Source organism: Rhineura floridana, chromosome 5 (assembly GCF_030035675.1).
Source record: "Rhineura floridana isolate rRhiFlo1 chromosome 5, rRhiFlo1.hap2, whole genome shotgun sequence".
NCBI classification, from domain to species: domain Eukaryota; kingdom Metazoa; phylum Chordata; class Lepidosauria; order Squamata; family Rhineuridae; genus Rhineura; species Rhineura floridana.
Window position 1 is genome coordinate 45,872,621 of NC_084484.1, and position 21,164 is coordinate 45,893,784.

The 21,164-nt window shown below is 43.5% G+C and overlaps 1 protein-coding gene across 1 annotated transcript; it reads right to left on the reverse strand.

Annotated features, from left to right (window-relative positions):
- Positions 1 to 1,217: 1,217 nt before the first annotated feature.
- Positions 1,218 to 20,430, reverse strand: SLC10A2 (solute carrier family 10 member 2). Its single transcript, XM_061629382.1, has 6 exons — positions 19,991 to 20,430; positions 16,358 to 16,476; positions 9,314 to 9,402; positions 7,556 to 7,731; positions 2,926 to 3,083; positions 1,218 to 1,396 (listed from the first exon to the last, which is right to left on the reverse strand). Exons 1-6 carry the CDS (start codon positions 20,428 to 20,430, stop codon positions 1,218 to 1,220), a joined length of 1,161 nt encoding a protein of 386 aa, XP_061485366.1.
- Positions 20,431 to 21,164: the final 734 nt, after the last annotated feature.

A 21,164-nucleotide genomic window follows, 5' to 3' on the forward strand; every position in this document is an offset into this window, starting at 1 on the left:
CTTGGACTACCTGGCTATTAAGAACGCTGGTCTTTTTTATTCCTTATTATGAGATGTTCTGGCTGCAAGGTGTGCCAATATGTCTAAGATAAGGCAGGGATTGGTGTAATGCTGATGACAAAACAGTGTTTGTTCTTTAAGGCGGGGAAAAGAAGTGATATTGCCCTATGCAGTTCCTAGGGAGAACGGGGCATTCAGGGGCTGCTTCAGGTAAATGTTAACAGATAACCCAAACATGCACTGTTAACATGCAGTGCAATCTTGTAGACTATGGGGAAGGGCCATAGTTCAGTGACAGAGTAACTGCTTTGCATTCTGAAGGTTCCGGGTTCAATCCTAAGCATTGCCAGGTAGAGCTTGGAGGGGACCTCTGTCTGACACTCAGGAGAGCTACTGCTAGTCAGTACAGACAATATTGGGCTAGAAGGACCAATGGTCTAAGTATAAAGCTGCTTGCAATGTGTACTCAAAAGTAAGCCCCATTGAGTTCAATGGGGCATACTTTTTATAGCAGAGATGAGGAAAATGTGGCCCTAACCAGTCCAGCTGATGGTCCCATGGCTGATGGAGGTTGTAGTCCAACAACATCTGGAGGGCCACCGTTTCCATATTCCCACTCTATAGGATTGCAGCCTTAAAGTCCAGCTTTCTGATGCTGTTCTTCCTGTCCCTGCTGTCCAAACAGTTCAGGAGAAGGCGGCAGCCAGTGCAGCCAGATAACCTCACAGGTGGGTGGAGCATTATTTTAAAAGAACAACTTTTTTTTTACTGTGTCTTCATTTTCCAATGATTGTATTCCATAAGGTCTTAGTATTGCTACGGGATTTGCTAGCACACCCACACTATTCACACTGTCAGTCTGAATGCATTCATAGGTATTTGGTGTCCTATTGTATAGCCTTCAGTTTACTTTAACAGATTTCATCACAAAATCAAGCACCAACAAAAGTGTAGGTTTCTGATGCTTTAAGTCAACTGGTTTATTGCGGCAGCTATTTATTCACTGGGCAAGGTATTAAATCCAAAATCAAAACAAACCCCGTCTCCCCAGGTTTCATTCAAAAAGTACAATAAAATGCAAAGGACCCTACTGCACATGAATAATTTAAAAGTAACAGTTTCTGTAGAAAAGTACATTCCAATATGTAAAATGTTTTTCTTTAGGCAAGACATACTTTTTTTTTACAAAGTAAAAGTTCCAGAAAATCCACCAATAGCTATACTTCCCTATTCGCACTCACTGACACATGGTTCTCTGCTCTTTCCTCCTCCAAAGTAAATCCTCCATTCATCATGTTGTATGTCGGCGCTGGCATTGGTTCAGGCTCATATTCATTTCCTTTGTCTGCCAAGTCTGTCTTTCGATCAGCAAAATACTTTTTGTGCACCTGGTAGACTAATAACATTGGCATGACGAGTCAAGGGCCGTAATAGTGGTAGGCAAAATTCAAGAAGCAAGCCACAGGAAAGCATTTAGCCACTTAGCCCTTCGTATTGCAAAAGAAATGCTACAGTGCCAAGGAAGAGCCGGGCTGGGATCCTAAATCCACTTACTTGGGAGGAAACCCTATTAAACTGTCCTGAATGGACAGTATCAATATACCTGCAGGGTAGGATTCTCGGCCTGGCAGAGAAAAGTAGCAGTTTTGCAGTTCAAATATAGCCAACATGCAAGACAGGATTGATTTTGCAGCTGACTTGAAAGTAGGATCTGTGGCAGGGGTGGGGAGCCTGTGAATATCTGAATATTGTTGGACTCCAACTCCCTGGCTATTGACCATGTGGTCCAAAGCTAATGAGAGTTAGGAGTTCAACAAGATATGGAGGGCCACAGGTTCCCCCCCAATGTATGATATTGGGAGGCTCCCAAGGCAGGTTGTTTGCTTGGGAGAACTAACTTGGCCTGAGGAAGGAACGTAGCTCAGTGGGAGAGGCTTGCGTGCAGAAGGTCCCAGGTTCAATCTTTGGCATCTCCAGGTAGGGCTGAGAGAGATTCCTGCCTGATATCATGGAGAGCTCCTGCCAGCCAGTGTAGATACTACTGAGCTAGATAGACCAATAGTCTGACTCGGTATAAGGCAGCTTTGCATGTTCCTAACATGGCTTTACAGATTAGTGTTGCCCACTTGCACAGTTGCCTGCTCTCTCATGCTCACTTTAAATGTTGGTCAAGAAACAGACATTGCAAAAGGCACCCTAAGTCTCCAGTGTGCTCTAATTACACCCTTGACTTAAACTGTTTCCCTAATCCAGAGGCTTTGGGAGAGAATGTGGCAGTTGTTGTGCAATGGAACCTAATGGCGTTTTATCTTGTGACCAATGTATCTTAAAGTCTCAGTTGCACAACCAAAGGCTGTGCAGACTGGGAAAGGAAATGATCAGTATAGGTTGTATGTGGAACGGATACTGTGTGAAGCAATGACCACACCTGAGAGATTGTGGTTTTTTTTAAAAAAAAAATACCAGCCTTGAGATGAAATTATAGCCAAGAGATGCAATTTAACGCCCTTTATGTCCTTGTATGACAAGTCTATACTCTCTGGCTCAGTTCAGACAACATGCCAAACCATGGTTTAGGTTCCATGCAAGCCATGGTTTAGAGCACTTTGCTTTCTGTTTGCTCAACATTTCTCTCTCTCTCTAGATTCAGAGAACTTTGAAGGTGGAGCAACAACTTATAACTATGATTTATCAATTCAAATGTTATACGACATCATAGTTAGCAGAAACCACTTCAAACCATGACTTCTGATTCTGGTTTGCTGACTGGAAATCACAGCCTGTCCATTCAGCAATGACACCAAACCAAACCATAGTTAAGCTTTCCTAACTTTGGTTTAGCATGATGTTTGAGCTGAGTAATGTGACATTCTTGTTGTTGATAAGTTCATAAAAAGGGGGAGGGACTTGCATAGGGTCACTTACCTCCCAAAAATATTGCTGCAAATGCTAGCTGGAAAATACTGTAGATGAGTGGGAAAGTAAACATCAGTTCCAATTGCTCTGGGCTGAATGAGAGCTGCACTATCGTTGTACATAGCTGAGTGTTCTGCATCCCCGTTTCCAGAGCCACTGTACGACATCTAAAAGAAATAACTTTTTTTTTTTAAAAAAAGGATTCACATATTGTGTACATACCATATAAGGGGACTTATTTTCACACTGCATTTTATTCCATTTTTCTGATGATTCCTTACCTGGAAATTTGCACATTTTATTTGACTTTTCACATGATGTAAAAGCTAGTTCTGGAAATCTAGCAGGATAGAGTGGAAGTTTAGAGCTAATATTTGTGAGAAATGATTCCAGAAATCATCCGCTGGAAGCTTGGGAACCTGGAAGATCATGGGAGTTTTGTGGTAGCTGCAGCCACTCATGTGATAAGCATCCTGGCATGCAATGCATTCCTGCCCTTTAGGTGCGTGCCAATTTTTTTTTGTCTGATGAAAATTGTACTGCTATTCCAGCATAGGGGCGGGTAGCAGCTTTCCCTTCCTCCTTTTGCCACACACACCCCTGTGTCCAGATACCCCACAAAGGGGAGAGGGGTTGCACGGCGATGGGATGAGGTGTTAGACCTCCTACACAGTGGGGAGCTACAGTACGTATGTGTATAACAGGTGAGGGATGAAAACCAGATGTTGTGTATTGCAGCAGTGTGAAAGATGGTAGCGTGAAATGCCAGTGTAACGGTTGTGAAAGCCACAATTCCTTAATGCAACAGGTCCTGCAGAGTGAACTTTTTTTTAGAAATCGGGACAGAAGCCCTGTCATTTTAATCCACAAAACAGATGCAATAAACCCCATGTCTGAAAGCAGCCTTGGGGTGCTTCCACACTATGCTTTTAGAGTGGAATTGCCACTGTTCATTCACTCTCTTAATGGGGCATCCACACAACACCATCATCCAGCCATTCTCATCTTGCATTTTTCCTGTAGTTCTTCCGTCTTTTCTCAGATCACAGAAGATTGAAGAATAGCACACTTTTTACATGTACAGATGCCCTTAGCACTACTGTCTTTTTAAAAGGGTGGGGCTTTGACATGGGCAGTGACCTATTGGGAAAGTAAACCTAACACAGCTCAGCATACGTTGATTGTAGCCTTTGTGGTGGATGCCATTTCATGGTTCCATTTAGATATTTCTTAAATTCGTATTTTAATTAGCACTAAAATGCTTTATCTGGAAAATGGACTGCCTTCAAATCGATCCTGACTTATGGCGACCCGATGACTAGGGTATTCAGAGGAGGTTCACCGTTGCCTTCCTCTGAGAGGCAGTGACTGGCCCAAGGTCAGCCACTGAGTTTCATGGCTGTGTGGGGATTCGAACCCTGGACTCCCAGGTCGTAGTCCATATATTTAATGAAAGATATTTCATTATTTCATATTTAATGAAAGAGAGATATACCACTATAAGCTATAATACCTAAAAGCTTTTTCACATCATTTTTTAAACATTATTGTATTATAGCGTTATCGCACTATAACATGATAGCATTGTGGCGCATTCTTTTTCATGGGGAAAAATTATACCCTGAAAAGCATTTTAAAACTAATTAAAAATTGATTAAGAAAAATAAATGGCATCATAAAAAGGTAGCCACCTCAAGGGCTATAGTGAATATGAGCTGAGCTCACAGCAGCTTCTGCACGTCACACTCCTGAGTGTGGACAGATGTACACACAGAAAAAGCATGCTGTTCCCAATAGTGTGAAAAGCCAATTACAATTCTGTTTGTAGCTTACAACAAAAGAGCAATTTTATTTATAAAATGCCTAAAATTACCCAGTGCTATACAATAAATTTTAAAAGGACAATTCCCTGCCCACAGGCTCAACAATATGACTGACATAATGGGAAAGGTGGGAAGTGTGCAAGGAAGGCATTGGATATTTCTCTACCCCTTAGGCCAGGGATAGCCAGTGTGTGTGTCCTCCAAATGTTGCTGGACTATATCAACCCATCATCCTAGGCCATTGAAGATGCTGGTTGGGAACTGTAGTTTCAACAACATCTGGAGAGCACCATGTTGGCTATCCCTGCACTAGACCAAGGGCAAGATGGAAATAGCTTGAAAGGCAGATGGTGAGTGGTATAATCTTTAAGAATCCGGGGTGAACTTTCCTGTTGAGCCACCTAGCCTACAATTGCTCACTTGCATTCTGAATACACATCTTGAAATTGGCGATGGGCAGCTTCACCTTGAGCTGATCCAGAGCCAATTACACGATGCATGAATGTGTGACTAGTATCCTATTGCATCAATGTATTTTGTGTCAGATACATTGCAAGACAGGGAGAAAGACGGAGAGATTGAATTGCAGATATAGCAGTAAGTGACCTTCCTGACCATACTGTGGAGTGCATATTTTATTGCCATTCCACAGATGTACCTTATGGGTGCTTGCATCTGTATGCATATTGAGGCCTGTAACACAGGGTGCTGTCTAACTAGGCTTATGTTGTCCTGCATTTCAGTCCCTTATGTGCCTGCTCAACTTGGCTGGCCTTTGCAAATTTCTCTTTTACTGTACAAACTCAATGAACAGCCCTGGGGTAATCAGTGAGGGACTTCCCAGTAACCTCTGAGTGTTGAAGCCATTAGTTAGTTCCCAGAAATGAGAAGACAAATTTGCTTGTGCACAGCACCAGATAGCTAAATGGGCACGGCTTGCAAAATATTGCTACGGGGGGGGGAGAGGCTCAAGAACACCTGGTGTACTAGTTAAAAAGAATTTTTTAAAATAGTTTTATAGCTGCAGAGGAGCTGTGTCAGAAATTTGCAAAAATGAGATGCTCTGTAACATCTGTGTTCCAAAAATTTGTCAACGTATTTGTAAGCATTACTGCATTACAGTGTGCACCTCCCCCGCCCCAGCTTGGGGAAAGAGAAGCCATTCCATTCCTTTATTCCAGAGGTGGGGATTTTTTGGCCATCCAGATTTTGTTGGACTCCAAACTACCATGAGCTCTAGGCAGCATCGCCAGTGAGCAGACACCAACCACATCTGGAGGGACACAAGTTTTCCACTCCTGGTTTATTTCACATTTTATACCTCTGTCCATTCTGTATATTCAATGTTAGTATTCAGAGGTAAGAATATGGAACGGCATAAACTTTCCCAGACTTGGTACATGTGCCAGAATTGACAGGCTGGTGCCAGGGAACATACAAAGTTGCCTTTTACTGAGGCATATCACTGGCACCTAGCACAGAACTGCCTATTGCAGAAGTAGCCAATGTGGTAGCATCCAGATGTTGGACTCCAACCCAACAGCCCTAGTCAACATGGCCACTGCTTGGGGTGATGAGAGCTGTAGTCCACAACATCTGGAAGGCACTACATTGGCCACCCTAGTCTACTCCTTTTGAGAGTAGACTCAAACGCTTTCCAGGGTATCAGTCACAGGCCTTTCCCAATCCTGCTATCTTATGCCAGGGATTAACCTCCTGGGACTTCCTGCATGCAAAGTGGGTGCTCTACTTCAGAGCCATGGCTCCTCTGGAAAAATGACACCAAAACTGTGGTACTGCACGTGGAATGAATAACAGAGGGTGGAGAGGCAGCCGGAGGAATTTGCATCTGCCTCACATTTTCCTTCAGTGACGAATCTGAAAATATCCTGCATAAAAGATTTTAGCATGCATTCATCTAAATGAAATGGAGGTATGTGTGTGTTTTTAACTTGGGGTGATGTTAATGAGTTTCTTGTGAGGATTATTTTTGGAGGCTTGTAATCTCCAGTCTTTTCAGGCCAGGATATTTCAGATCTGTGGTTGAGCATAGAACAGAGGTGGACAACTTTTTTTTCTGTTGAGGGTCGCGTTCCCTTGAGCTTAGTCTGTTGGGGCCACCCAGTGGCAGTGGCAGTGGCAGGACGGGAGTCAAAAATGCGTAGTCAAAAGTGAGCAGGGCCAGCCACCCTCTTTTCTTTCTTTCTTACTGCCACTCCTTTCCCCCCTCTCTTTTGACACTGATCTTTATCTCTCTCTCTTTCCACTTCCCCTGCTATTCCCTCCTTGTCATGTGCATGAAATTAGGCCAAGGGGTGCATTGGGCCTAAGGCCACAAGTTGCCAACCACACAGCATGAGAAACATTTGTTTTTGTTTAAAGGAACTAGAGAGAACAACTAGAAGTCATAAATATAAATGTTCTGTCTACATAGTAAAGCAGCATATGACCCTTTGACGGCAAATTGAGTTCTGACAAATTGAGGGCCATTGTGCTTTAGTGGTTAGAATATTGGATTAGGATCTGGAAAACCAGGGTTCAAATCCTCACTCAGCTGTGAAGCTCGCTGGGTGGCCTTGGGCCAGTCATAGTCCCTCAGCTTAACCTACCTCACAGGGTTGTTGTGAAGATAAAATGGGGAGGTGAAAAGCCATGTTTGCCACCTTGAGCTCTTGAGGAAAAGGTGGGATATAAATATAAATAAATAAATAAGATGATGGCAACTAGCTCGTCTCTGGTCTTGTTTGTTTAAATAATGGTAGGTCTGTTTAAATGTTTTGTGGCAGGGAATATAAAAATGGGAAGCAAAACCATACCTGTGCCAGGGCTGGCCAGCTATGCGAGCCAGAAAAAAGCCAAGTGAATAGCCAGCGAAAGGGAAGAGGGTTCCAACAATCCAGAGTTGAGGACTGATTGTCCAGGAGCCCTGATACAATATTCCTCCAACCACAGCTATGAGCACTATAAGAACTGCTCCACCGATGGAACCGACCTGAGGGAGGAAAGGGAATGTTTAGTGGTTTAATGCAGCAGTCCCCACACCTTCACAAAGGGTCCGGGCAGCAGAAATGTCATCCCTGAAGTTTCCTACCATTCCAGGAACATGGTGGAGTCAGGGCCAGTCCCAACATTGTGCAGATCAAGACAGCCCTGCTTAGGTAGCGTAACACCATTAAAGGCAGGGATGCAATTCAGGGAAGCGAGGTGGGCCCAGCTTACTTAAGTTATCTTAAAGGGGTGACCTAGCCTACCTAGTTACTGTTGTCTTGGAGTCTCAGTATTTCATCTTTTACTTGTGTTAGATTAACAGAGGAATCCTTCTTTTGGATTGGGGAGCTCCATCACTGGCAAGGATTAAAAAAACCCAAAGCTCTGCTGGGCATGCACCAGCATGGTGCAAGGGAGGGCAGCTCAGAATCCCCCCCCCACTTTTTTCTTGTTGTCCCTTTCCATTTCCCCCTGCTTTTATGATTTCTTTCCAATTGCTTCCAATAGGAGGGGAAATCATTACACCATCTCCTGGCATAGTTTTGTCCCTGGTGTGCTGGGGGACTGGGATACTTCACATCCATATGTTCCTCTGATCTGCCCACTTAGAACCTCCAGCCACGTTGGAGCTCTGATGAAGGTGAAGTTAGGGCCACAGAAGATCTACAAAGCTGGGTTCCTCTCTGCGGGTGGACCTCTTGTTCTCTACCCTCAGAGAGCAAGATCCGCTCTATCCTATGAATGTTGCCCCTTAAGGAGCCACAATTTGATACAATGTGTTGGGTGCTTCATATCATTTGTGGGAGCTTCCTTTTGAGTTAGAATTCCACCCCATTGATTTTATTTAAAGGCCAGCAAATGATCAATGTATCCAGATCCTGCATGAGTAGTATGTTGCATTAGATGACCCTCAAGGTCTCTTCCAATTCTATACTTATTTAATATATGCAAAATATTTTTCTCGTTCATGCCTCAAAATGCCTTGAGCTGCCTTTAAGTAGAATAGGGGACAGCGGGGTGGGGTAAGCAACTCTGCACTGTCCTCTGCTGCTCTTTGGGTTTAGGATGCTCTTCTAACCCCAGTGGTGGTGGCTGGTGCCCATTGGGACTGGTAGGGCAGAAGGCCAACAATAGTGGAGGCAGGGCCAATTAATTTTAGGTTTTGCACCCATCCTCTTCCCTGCTGAGACTAAGGAGGAGGAGGAAGTTGACAGCCAGTGCCACCCCCTGGACTGGATGTAAGTAAAAATGCAGGCAGGTCGGAGCTGGCTGAGGGCGCACTGAGGTGGGTGGGGCAACATCCCATATGCCCCAATGGACCGGCCTCCATTGGAAGTGCTTGTGTTTTAATGATTGTTACACCCCCTGAGCTCTCACATTTGGGCAAGTCCAAACAACTAACACCCCAGTTCTATTACTTTCAAGTCCTATTGAGTTCAGGGGGACTTACTCCCAGAGTGCCAGGTTAGTATGTGTAGAATTTCTGCCTAAATAAAAAGTAAAGGAGACAGATTTGTTCCACTGTAATTATTCCTTGAAATATCTTAGTAGCCTTTGGATGTGTATTTGGAAACGTCGTAACTTACCTTGAGTACGATTTTCGCTTTTGTGGGCCATCGATGCTTAAAAAATATTCCAAAGGAAGCAGGAATGACCAGCGCTACCAGTGCAATGCCTGGAAAGACAAGAGCAGGATAGACTGGGCAAAGACTTCCTTGGTTGGGAAGAACAGACTCTGAACAATGAGATCCTTTGTAAATGTAGGCTTGGGGAAGGGCCATTGCTCATGGGCAGAGCACATGCTTTCCATGCAGAAGGCCTCAGGTTCAATCCGCAGCACCTCCATGTAGGGCTGAGAAAGGCCTCCACTGGAGACCCTGGCGAGCCACTGCCAGTCAGTGTAGACAATGCTCAGCAAGATGGATCAATGGTCTGACTCTTTATAAGGCAGTTTCCCATGTTCCCAATTTCAGCTCCCATGCCTTCTCCCATATAGTAGTTCTTCTGCCTTGCATGATCAACTATTAGTGAATTAATTATTCCATCCAAGGAGCTCAAGACTGCCTGTGTGGGGATATCCCTGTGGGGCAGGTTTTGATGACAGAGTGGGGGACTGACCCAAGAAGGACACCCAGGGATTGTTAAGCCTGAGATGGTGTTACTGTTGAAAGCCGTGCCAACTCTCCGCTACACCATACTGGCTCTGCATCTGACAGCCTGGGTGCATCATCACAGTGCTGTATACGGTCACCCAGTCACCCGGCTGGATAACAGAAATACAGGCTTTTTTCCTCCTGTGGATAATCACTGTCATTCTGTGGTTTACCCTTTATTTTACAATACTCTGAAACATTGATTTTTGCCTTTGGGGCTGTGTTTCTATAGTAGGCACCAGTCTAAAGCTTCTTTCATTGTGTGGTATTGTAGGGTTTTTTGTTTTTCAGAAAAATAAGCAAATGGCTTATTGCTTTTTTGGAAGTGGAGGCAGAGAGTAATACCATTGTCGCTCTTATTGCATGTACACAGCATGTCTTAAAAGCAGAACGGTATAGACTTGAAGGCAATTTTGGATCGTGAGGCAAGTCATGTTGACCAGAAACCTACAGCCAAAGAATTGACTGGTTAGCTGAAATCAATATGTGAAATTGCTTGCCTCTTTAGAATTGCTCAGTTGCAAAGCTCTAAAATAAAAGCCACAACTGCTAGAATTCTCTTCTCACAGACTGCACCTAGCAGCCCTATGGCCCTTGTGCCCACAGTCTCCAGCACCCCCAAACTTCCCTTGCCAGACCTCTTTCTTCCTAGACCCTTTAAGGCTTCCCCCAGTCTTACTGTCTCCTTGATTCCTCCTTTCTTCATTTCCTTGCCCCACCACTCATTGTTTCCTCACCTTCTCGCTTTTCAGGCCATTGCCTACATTGTTCCTGTTCCTTTACTCACCTTATCTCTTGACCAACTGTAGCTTTCCTGTTCTCATTCCTATAATATACATTCTGTACTTACCAAGTCTTGTGAAGTTTCTTTAGAGTTCCCTTAGCCCCTTTTTGACTCAATTCATTGTTTTCTTTGCCTATCTGCCAGATCTCACCCTCCATCTACCCTTTCTTCATACTCCCTGTTGCCCATTCCACACTCCATACCTCTAGGCCCCCCTCTGTTCTTTTGCATCCCTGCAGCCTAGAATCTTTCCCCAATACTCAGTCTGGTCTGGGATGAGGTTTTAATTCCAGTCAAACTAACACCTGCCCCTTCCCTCATAGAAGCTGGATTGCAAATTTTTAAATTTCCTAAGCCACTGAACATTTCATAATACGCTGGCTCAGTTGATCAGTGTCACCAGAAGGTTTACCACCACATATGCAAAACTATGTAGATTGCTTGCTTTTTCAAGAACCCCTGTTAAGTGCCATCGTGGGTAAGTGATGATATCATGTTTGGTGCAGAACACATCCAAGTGAGCATCTGACTTTTGTTGGTAGTAATCTTCAGCACTAGATTCCATCTGGCTTCTTTATATGCAGTGACTAACAGACCAATGGAACCCATATCTAAGGCCTAATGTGCTAGCAGCCTGTTTGGACTTCCTGCTAGTGAAAACTATGGGCAGAGCCACCACACATTTTTTTTGTACATACTATAACGACACTGAGAGTGCAGTCATGATTATTAGTTTTAAAGCATGTGAACAATACCACTGGCTACAAACTATACAAGTGATCCCATTGAAAAATCAGCCTGTCCTTCAGATCTGTTAAGGGGCACAGAATACAGCCTTTCCACCGCATCTACTCGTAAAAAGGATTCTTTATGTAAATGTGCGTGCCCATTTATAATAGGGAGAATTACATGAGAAGTAAAACGTCTTCTGGTTTGTTTTAGAAACATAAATTAGTCCTTTTGCTTTGCATTTTTCAGCACAAAGGCTATTCCATGTTTGTCTAGTTAACACAAATTTAATGATTCTTGAGGTCATTTATTCTGTTTTTTTCTTGCTGAATTTGGGGACTGCCTTCAAGTCAATTCCAACTTATGGCAACCCTATGAATAGGGTTTTCATGGTAAGCAGAATTCAGAGGGGGTTTATATTGCCTTCCTCTGAAGCTGAGAGGCAGTGACTGGCCCAAGGTCACCCAATGAGCTTCATAGCTACGTGGGGATTCAAACCCTGGTCTCCCAGGTCATAGTCCAACAACACCTTAACCACTACACCACACTGGCTTGCTGAATTTAGCTCAACACAAATGAAGTGTTAAAGCACTTGCAAAGCCACACTATGTTTAACCTAAAACTGAAGCAAATCTTATTTTTGCACCATCATTCCATTTCCACAAAGTGTATAGATTGATAATGCAGAGGCACAGATATGTCTTAATGCCTCCCCCAAAAGACAATGCAAACTATGACTGCAATGATGATGTGACAGACCTTCATTGAAAAACAGAAGCATATATTGATGGTGGCTTCTTCTGCTCCCAATTGGGCTTATAGGGCACTACTGATAATGTAAGATGTGTTCCAGCCAAAGAGATGAACCTTTCCATGGGACACACTGGTGCTCATTGCAGGAGACCATCCCACACTTGTGCTACCCTAGACTGCATTGTCTAGAAGGATGCCACTGTGGGCTCAAAAAAGTGTAGGCATAAGGACTGAGGGAATAGGAAATTTACTTATATTTATTTAAGACATTTGTCTACTGCTTAATCATTCACATGTCTAAGCATTTTAGACAAAAACAAACTATAATGAAGTAGCACATATGATAAAGCAGCAAACTCACCAGTCCCACAATTAGCACTATAGAGGTGCTCTACATGGTAGGTTAATAAGGGATTCACTAATAGGCAAAAAACCTTGCTGTTTAAGCACGTACCTATAGCCCACACATATTTCTATCAAATTTTAAAAAGCAGGGAAATTGGGCAGCTATAGTCAATGCACCAGGGGAGCAGGAGACCTGACCTCCTCACTGAGATATTGTACTGCCCTACAAATTTATTTATTTATTTTATTTTATTTTATTACATTTATACCCCGCCTTTCTTTCAATGATAAAAACCCAAGGTGGCTTACATGTGGTTCCCAGGTGGTCTCCAATGGAGGCACTGACCACACCTGACCCTCCTTAGCTTCAACTGGGAGCTGGCCTTATGTGCCTTCAGACCATAGCAATTTCGGTTGGTTTTTCACAGTCCAATCTACTTCCTGTGGAGCTTGGAAGAATTTGTGAACATGTGCCTCTGAGCATATTGTGAGTGGTGGCAACTCCTGCCACCTCCAAAGATGGAGAATTACATTTTTGTGTTTGTTGGTGTTCTTCTTACTTTGCTTCTTTTCTGTGCTACTACTTTTTCTACAGAGAATCTAACCCATAAAATTATATATATCTCATTATTCATCCTAGAAATCTGTGTCAAATTGTTTTTTATTAATTTCAAAGCCTTTTTCAGGGTCAATGTCATATGATGGTGAAGGCAAACTGGAGGTTATGTTCTATTTCTATTTTGGGTGCATTACCAGTTGAATCTGAAACTTCAGTTTGATGTAAAATCAGACTGATTACAATATGTTGCTACTGAAGTAAGGACTCTAGCTGTTGGAAAAAACAAATGTGGCCTGCCCAAGATGCATGTTTTCAGCCTACTATGCTTAAACTACTCCACTTAAGAAAAGGTGGGCATGGTCAATCAAAAACGTAGAGCACACCTAGAATTTTGCTAGTATATATTTCACCTCCCACTGTTTTATCGTCTGCAAACTGAGACATTCCTCATGTCCATTGGAAACTATTGTGCAGAATAGTCAGTGCCATTATTCCACAATTGTTTCTGGAACTTTTTTTTAGTGTTGCAAAGTGTTGCTGTATTTCACATATTCACAAAAACAGAAGCAAAAGAAAATGATTTACTATAGGAAACTTCACAAAAATTGCAAAGTAAATCAAACATATTTAAAGTGACCATCCGAACTAGATCAACTGTTTTAATATTGTTGCTTCCTCCCTTCTAAAACAAGATCAGCACAGCACATGTTTCTGTTAATTGGGCTGATTGCAGGTGTTGCCACCACTCACCATATGCTCAGAGGCACATGTTCACAAATACTTCCAAGCTACACAGGAAGTGGCTTGGACTCTGAAAGACCAACCCAAATTGTGTTTGCATGTTGACAGATTTGTACGGCAGTCCAATATCTCAGAGAGGAGGTCAGGTCTCTTGCTCCCCTGGTGCATTCACTATAGCTGCCGAATTTACCTGCTTTTTCAAGGTTAATAGAAATATCTGTTAGCTATAGGTACATTCTTAAACTGCAAGGTTTTTTGCCTATTAGTGCATTTCTCTGCTTTTTAATCTGGGAGGTAAGAAATTGGATCCTGTGCAAGTTTGCTGAGAATGGATTGATCATTTGCATGCTTATTGAGTTCAGTGGGATTTACTCCCCTGCAATCATGCTTAGGATAGGTGAAACTGACCACAGGAGATGGGGAGGGGAGGAGGGGGAGGGGAACAGGGGGGAGGGGGAGGAGGAGGTGAGGTTTGATCATTTGCATGTTTATTGAGTCCAGTGGGATTTACTGCTGTGCAATCGTGCTTAGGATAGGTAAAACTGACAATGGAGAGGGAGGCCTGGAGTGGGCAAGGGAGGAGGAAGAAGGAAGAGGGGAGAAGAGGAAGAAGGGAGGAGGAAGGTAGAGGAGAGGGGAAGGAGGGTAAAGGCAGGTCTGATCATTTGTATGCTTATTGAGTTCAGTGGGATTTACTCCCATGCATTCATGGCTAGGAAAGGTAAAACTGTCCATGTGGGAGGAGGAGGGAGGGGAGAGTAGAGGGAAGGAGGAAAGCGGGGAGAGGGGAGTGGAAGGAGGAGGGCAGGGCAGGTCTAATCATTGCATGCTTATTGAGTTCAATGGGATTTACTATCATGCTTAGGATAGGTTAAACTGACCATGGGGGAGGAGGAGGGGGGAGGAGGAGGGCAGAGGGGGAGGAGGAGGGCGGAGGGCGGAGGGGAGGGGGAGGAGGAGGGTGGAGGGTATTGGAAGGGGATGGGGAGGGGAAGGGAGGGGTGAAGGAAGGAGAGGGAACAGGCAAAGCGAGGGGATAGAAAGGAGGAGGAGGGGAGGACAGGTTTGATCATTTGTATGCTTATTGAGTTCAGTGGGATTTACTCCCATGCAGTCATGGCTAGGAAAGGTAAAACTGTCCATGTGGGAGGAGGAGAGGGAGGGGAGAGTAGAGGGAAGGAGGAAAGGGGGGAGAGGGGAGTGGAAGGAGGAGGGCAGGGCAGGTATAATCATTGCATGCTTATTGAGTTCAATGGGATTTACTATCATGCTTAGGATAGGTTAAACTGACCATGGGGGAGGAGGAGGGGGGAGAAGGAGGGGGGAGGGGAGGGGGGGAGGAGGGCGGAGGGGATTGGAAGGGGATGGGGAGGGGAAGGGAGGGGTGAAGGAAGGAGAGGGAACAGGCAAAGCGAGGGGATAGAAAGGAGGAGGAGGGGAGGACAGGTTTGATCATTTGCATGCTTTTTGAGTTCAGTGGGATTTACTCATGTGCAATCAGGATAAGTGAAACTGACCTGGGGGAGGGGCAGGGAGAGAGGAAGAGGGAGGCAGAGGAGGAGGGGAAGGGGGGAGGAGATTGGGTGAGTGGGCACTGGGCAGAGAGGAAGCTCCTTTCCTTTCCAAAAGGAGAACATTGTGAACAGTATCATTCTTTTTCAGGGTTTCCCCCACTGTTTTATTCTACAGCAGGCACATGTAGTCTCCCACCCAAATTTAAATCAAAGCTGTCCCTGTCCACATCCACATCAGACCTTTATTTCACTTTATACAGTCATGGTTTCTCCCAAAGAATCCTGAGAAGTGTAGTTAGTGAAGGGTGCTGTGAGTTGCTAGGAGACGCTCTATTCCCCTCACAGAGCTACAATCAGAACAGCTGACAAACCACTCTGGCCACTGGAGCTCTCTCAGGGGAATAGGAGTCTCCTCTCAGCACCCTTCACAAACTACATTTCCCAGGATTCTCTGAGGAAAGCCATGACTGTCTCAAGTGAAATCAAAGTCTGGTGTGGGTGTGGCCCCCTGATTAGGCAAGCCCAGCAGCTGTGAGTCTGGCTTTTAGAACACTGACAGTTGGTTCGAGCATGCCCAATGTTATCATAGGGTTCCAGCCAAAATTTCTTAAATTAATTAAAAATCAGCCAGGCATTTTTTTAAACTGCAGAAGATGAAGGTCAGAGTAAGGGGCAACGACAGTAATAGGATTACAGGTACTCTGAGAACATGTCTGATTTTTAATTAATTTCAACAAATTATGAGAACTCTTGACAGAAAGTCCAAAAAGGGTCTGTTTTTTCTCTCTCCTTTTTTACACTTTGAACTCTCAATTCTCTCTGACTGTTTTGTGTATTGCCATGAAAATTTACAGGGTTGTTAAGGAAGTGTTTATGAGTTCAGGACTATAAGTTTTGTAACGTTTTGTTTTGAAATGAGCTTATGAGAAGCATCAGAATGGCATGGGGGTATTTTCAATTTAACATTGCGGAATGCGAAAGATCCATGCTGGCTATAGCATACAGCCACTCTCGTGACTGCAGGGAGGGGGGAAGGTGTGGAAGTCACTTACCAATACTGTCATATGGGATTAAAATGGAGTTGTAGTCTGTCCAAATTTTGGTATAAAGCAAGAGACAAAGTGGCATCATTCCCATGGCCAGCAGGGTTGAACAAGTTGTCATGCTGACACTGCAAGAGAATTGGTCATGATTACTGTTCATATCATATATACTTCAAAAACATTTTAAATTGGTAAGTCTACAGCTTTTAAACTCAACACAGGCTAATGCTGATTTCTATGATGGCTCTGTGATGGATTTAAAGCAGCAGTCCCCAACCCGGTGCCTTACAGGTGTTTTGGACTAAACACGGCATGGGACCACAATACCTGGTGGAACGCCTCTCCCAATATGAACCTACCCGTACACTGCGCTCAACATCTAAGGCCCTCCTCCGAGTACCATCCCATCGAGAAGCTCGGAGGGTGGTGACTAGAGCTAGGGCCTTTTCAGTGGTGGCCCCCGAACTGTGGAACAGTCTCCCCGATGAGGTGCGCCTGGCGCCGACGCTACTATCTTTTCGGCGCCAGGTGAAAACCTTTTTATACATTTTAAAGTGTATTTTAACAGCATTTCTGTATTTTGGACGCTGTTTGGTTCTTTTGTTGTTTTTTTATTTTATTTTTATTTATTGTATTTATATATTGTGCTTGTTTTTATCTTTTTGTACACCGCCCAGAGAGCCTTCGGGCTTAGGGCGGTATATAAATTAAACTAACTAACTAAATAAATAAAATAAACACACATCAACTACCTGCTGGCTGCGGCTGATGGGAGTTGTAGTTCAGAACATCTGGAGGTTAGCAGGTTGGGGAAGGCTGATCTAAAGGGACCATTGGTTGCCACATAAAGTGGTTGGAGAAGGTCTTGTTCTTTCCTCTTCCCCAATAGTACCACAAGGCCTTTAGGAATCACTCTTACACCATAGCAGGTGCATCTGGCCACCCCAGGAACCTTGAGAGCTTCTCCTGGGTTGTCAGCATAATATTTGTCCAGTGAATTTTTATGCCCCTCCAGTCTTAGGAGCACTGAGAGAGGAATGCCAGTCCGTAGGATTATGTGGTTAGTTACATGACAGTGCTAGGAATACAAAGCCTTTTGTTCCAAGAGAGCTGAACTCCCAGATAAAAAGAAGTCAGCACTAAAATATGCCAGAGCAGAAGTTTAAAGACTGTGGCTGCAGTCTTTATACAGACTTACCTGGGAGTAAGTCCCATTAAAAACAGTAGGATTTACTTCTGAGCTGACATTGTAAGATCGCACTGCAAGGGTGCATTCGTAGGCACACTTACAGATGAGGAAGCCGTGCAGAACTCAGTGTACTTATTTCTAAGTAAATATATGGAAATAAAATATTCATAAGACACTGGTAGAAAAAGAGACAATTTCCTTTTGCCCTGTTATTAGGAGTCACATTAATTCCTTAGAATTATGTTCCAACAGTGACAGAACGCTCTGAGTCTAGAACGTTTATAGCAGGGATGGCCCTGTGGCCCTCCCAGTTGTTGGATTCCAACTCCGATCATTCCTGACCATGGGCCATGCTGTCTTGGGCTGATGGGAGTTGGAGTCCACCAACATCTGGAGCACCACTGCTTACCCACCCCGGGTTAGAGCCAGTAATCTGCTATTGTGAAGAAGGCTGTGTCATATATAATCGAGGGCTGCAATCTTATATATGCTTACCTAGGAGTAAGTGTCATTGAATTCAATGGGACTTACTTTCTAAGTAGACCTGCTGTAGTTTGTTTTCTTTTTACAGGATAGCGCTACAAACTCCCACCCTGTTGCATGCAGCCAAAAGCACAGCAGGACATGACGAATGGTTGAAATGAACAAGTAAGTGTTTAAACTACATTATTTAAAAATGGGTCAATTAAGTATTTTGCCAGACTGAACAGAAATAAAAAATGGAATCTACCCCTGCTCTCCATTAATTTTGGGACTGGATATTGCTTTTATTAACAGCAATATTTGAGGAAAACTCCTATGCCCTGGTGCAGAGAATATAAGTGGTGTGTGGGAGACAAAAGACAACTTCTAGCAATGTTTTAGTGCAGGCGTAACTCCATATGTTACTCCATATGCATCCCCATACGAAAGCCCCCACACAGGCAATCCACTAAGCACTGTGGTGTGCCTGTGAAATGGCATATGTGCTCCTGGGGCTCTCTAGATTGGGATGAATATATGTAAAAATCTTTTTTTTTTTAATGTCCTGGGCTGGGCTCAGGAGTTTCAAAAGCAAATTGATAGTTCAGCGGTTTGAGACCAATGTGCCCTTACGATGCTCTCAGATGTAGAATGTAACAGTCCTGGTGGATCAGATAAAAGGCCCATATATTCTAGCTGTCTTCAAATATTTAAAGGGCCATCATGCTGAAGATGCCCCAGGCTTGGTCTCTGTTCCTCCAGATGGCAGGAGAAGAATGAATTGATGGAAATGGCAATGAAGCAGATTTTAACTGAACATTAGGAGAAACTTCTGATGGTAAGAACAATTCAACTGTGGAACAGAAGCTCTTCTTCACTGGAGGTATTTAAGGAGAGACTGGTGAACCTCTGGAAGGGATGCTAGTCCTGAGACTTGCATTACTTAAACAGGCTTGCACAGCTGCATTGAGCTAGGGGTTGGACTATATGATCTTCAAGGTCTCTTCCAACTCTTAAATTCTATGACTCAAAGCAGCCAGTCAGATACCTCTGGAAGCTCTCAAGCAGCGTGTGAAGCTGATAGACCTGACCATGTGTGATCTGTCTCATGAAGAATATGTTTAGCATTTTAGAAAAAAGCTATTCTTCTTGAGACACTGGGAGAAGTGTCATCAGATCTGTTGCATTTTTTTCCAAACTTCAAAGCGTCCACAGGGGCCCATGAATCAGATTGGGGCAGCAGCATTGGGAAAAAGGGTCCTTAAAAATGTCTCCCTGTGCTGTTTTACTTTTCTAAATTGCCACCTTTTGCCCTATTGGATGAGCTCCAGGACAAATACTAGCTTGGAGGATCTATAGATTGGGAAAAGGAGTGCTTCAACTGGCAGTTGGATCAAACAGCAGAAGCAGCAGCAACAACAACAACAGTATTTCCTCTGTTATTGCAAAGTCAGACTAAGGCCAACTGGAGTAGCCACCAAGTACACTTCTCTACATGTTCTTGTGTTCAAGTATAGCATGTAGACTATGATATTAGAGACAAGAACTTTGTAGATATGCAGAGAATTGCAGCCTGTATAGCTATTACCAACCCAACATATGTTTACTGATGAATTGGCAATTAATCATTTAATATCAATAGCCACAATCCAGAGGACCCCATTAGTAATTCTGAACATCCAACAGCTTTGTTTGTTGTTCTTAAGCAATAACACCTTTCTGGGAGGTTCCAGATAAGCTTCCAATGCATCATCAAGGTCTGCTGTTCCATTTGGGGTGGGAAAGTGGGGGGATGCATGCAAGTTCCAAGTAGTTCTGTGGACTGTGGGGCTTCATACCACAACAAATTTACAGTAATTAATTTATATGTACAATAGGCACTATAGTTCAGGGAGAGGTTTTGAGCAAGATGCCTTAGTGGCCATTTCGGTTCCAAGTATCTGAATGTCTCAAAGGTGGCACAAATTTTGCTGAAAGCAGGTATCTCTTACCTTAGGTCCATGTCACCATCCACCCAGTAGGCTAAAATATTAGAAGCCGTTCCGCCGGGACAGCACCCCATGATGATCACTGCGACAGCTTGTATAGGAAGCACATTGAAGGCAAGTGATAGCACAAAGCCAGTGAGAGGCATAATTCCAAACTGGCAGAGGAAACCTACCATTATGCCCCATGGCCTTTTAATGTGTCCTAAAAATTTATTTAGCTCCACGTTGCAGCCCATAGAGAACATCACTAGTGCCAACATGATTGTTAGTACAGTACTTAAAATGACATTCAAAACTTTATTAAAGTCATCAGTAGGCAGCACACAGGAGGTGCCATTGCAAGTAGTGGCACTGGCAGAGCAGTGTGAAAAATTCAGAATTGGCTCTGCTGTCAAAAAGTCAGATGTCAAAACACCAGATCTTTCTGAAAGGTGGCCCTGCATTTTTAAGGTGAAGAAACACTCAGCCAAGCTCTTAAGCTCTATATGGGTGCTAGTCTCTTGGAGTATCTCATTTTTAAATGACAGTGGGGCAATAAAGAGTGAAATAAACACTTGGACTTGGCAGCCGTCAAGGTTTAGCATTGAGCACAACTGCTGAGTCACAACATTCCACCCATACAAATGAATACGTACACTTTGAATCAATCATTTATCTTCAAGAAAACTTTGACTTTTCTTGCCAAATTAATATTTAAACACGAGCCATGAGAAAAGCAAAGCAAATGTATTAAAATGAGAATCACAAGGATTTCTTAAGACTTACTCTTTCATATTTGTTTTGTTTGCCATACTTTCTTTGTTTTTCATTTAATTTAATGTGGTTTGCCACACCTTAAAGCAGCCTTCCCAACCTGGTGCCCTCCAGATGTTGCTGGACTACAACTCCCATCAGCTCCAGCCAGCATGGACAATAGTCAGGGTTGATGGGTATTGTAGTCTAAAACATCTGGAGGTCACCCAGGCTGCCTTAAAGAACATTCTGTGTCAGCAGTGCTTTCATGCTCAATCCTAATATTTCTAATTGAAAAATACAGCGATAGATGGCCCGTGTCTCCTTGTCTTATACTAAAATGTTGAAGTAAAACACTTCTTTCCATTTTCCATGGCTTTATTTTTTTGCAGTATGTGTATCTTTGCACTTAAGGTTTATTATTGCAGCTATCTTATCTGGAAGG

What these genes read in the sequence shown, in the direction of transcription:
- SLC10A2 (XM_061629382.1), bottom strand. Translation starts at nt 20,430, where the DNA reads ATGCAGGGCCACCTTTCAGAAAGATCTGGTGTTTTGACATCTGACTTT. An exon ending in AATCCCATATGACAGTATTG is followed by an intron (nt 9,403 to 16,357) that starts GTAAGTGACTTC and finishes TTGTCTTTCCAG; the next exon opens with GCATTGCACTGGTAGCGCTG. An exon ending in GCTGGCCAGCCCTGGCACAG is followed by an intron (nt 3,084 to 7,555) that starts GTATGGTTTTGC and finishes TATTTCTTTTAG; the next exon opens with ATGTCGTACAGTGGCTCTGG.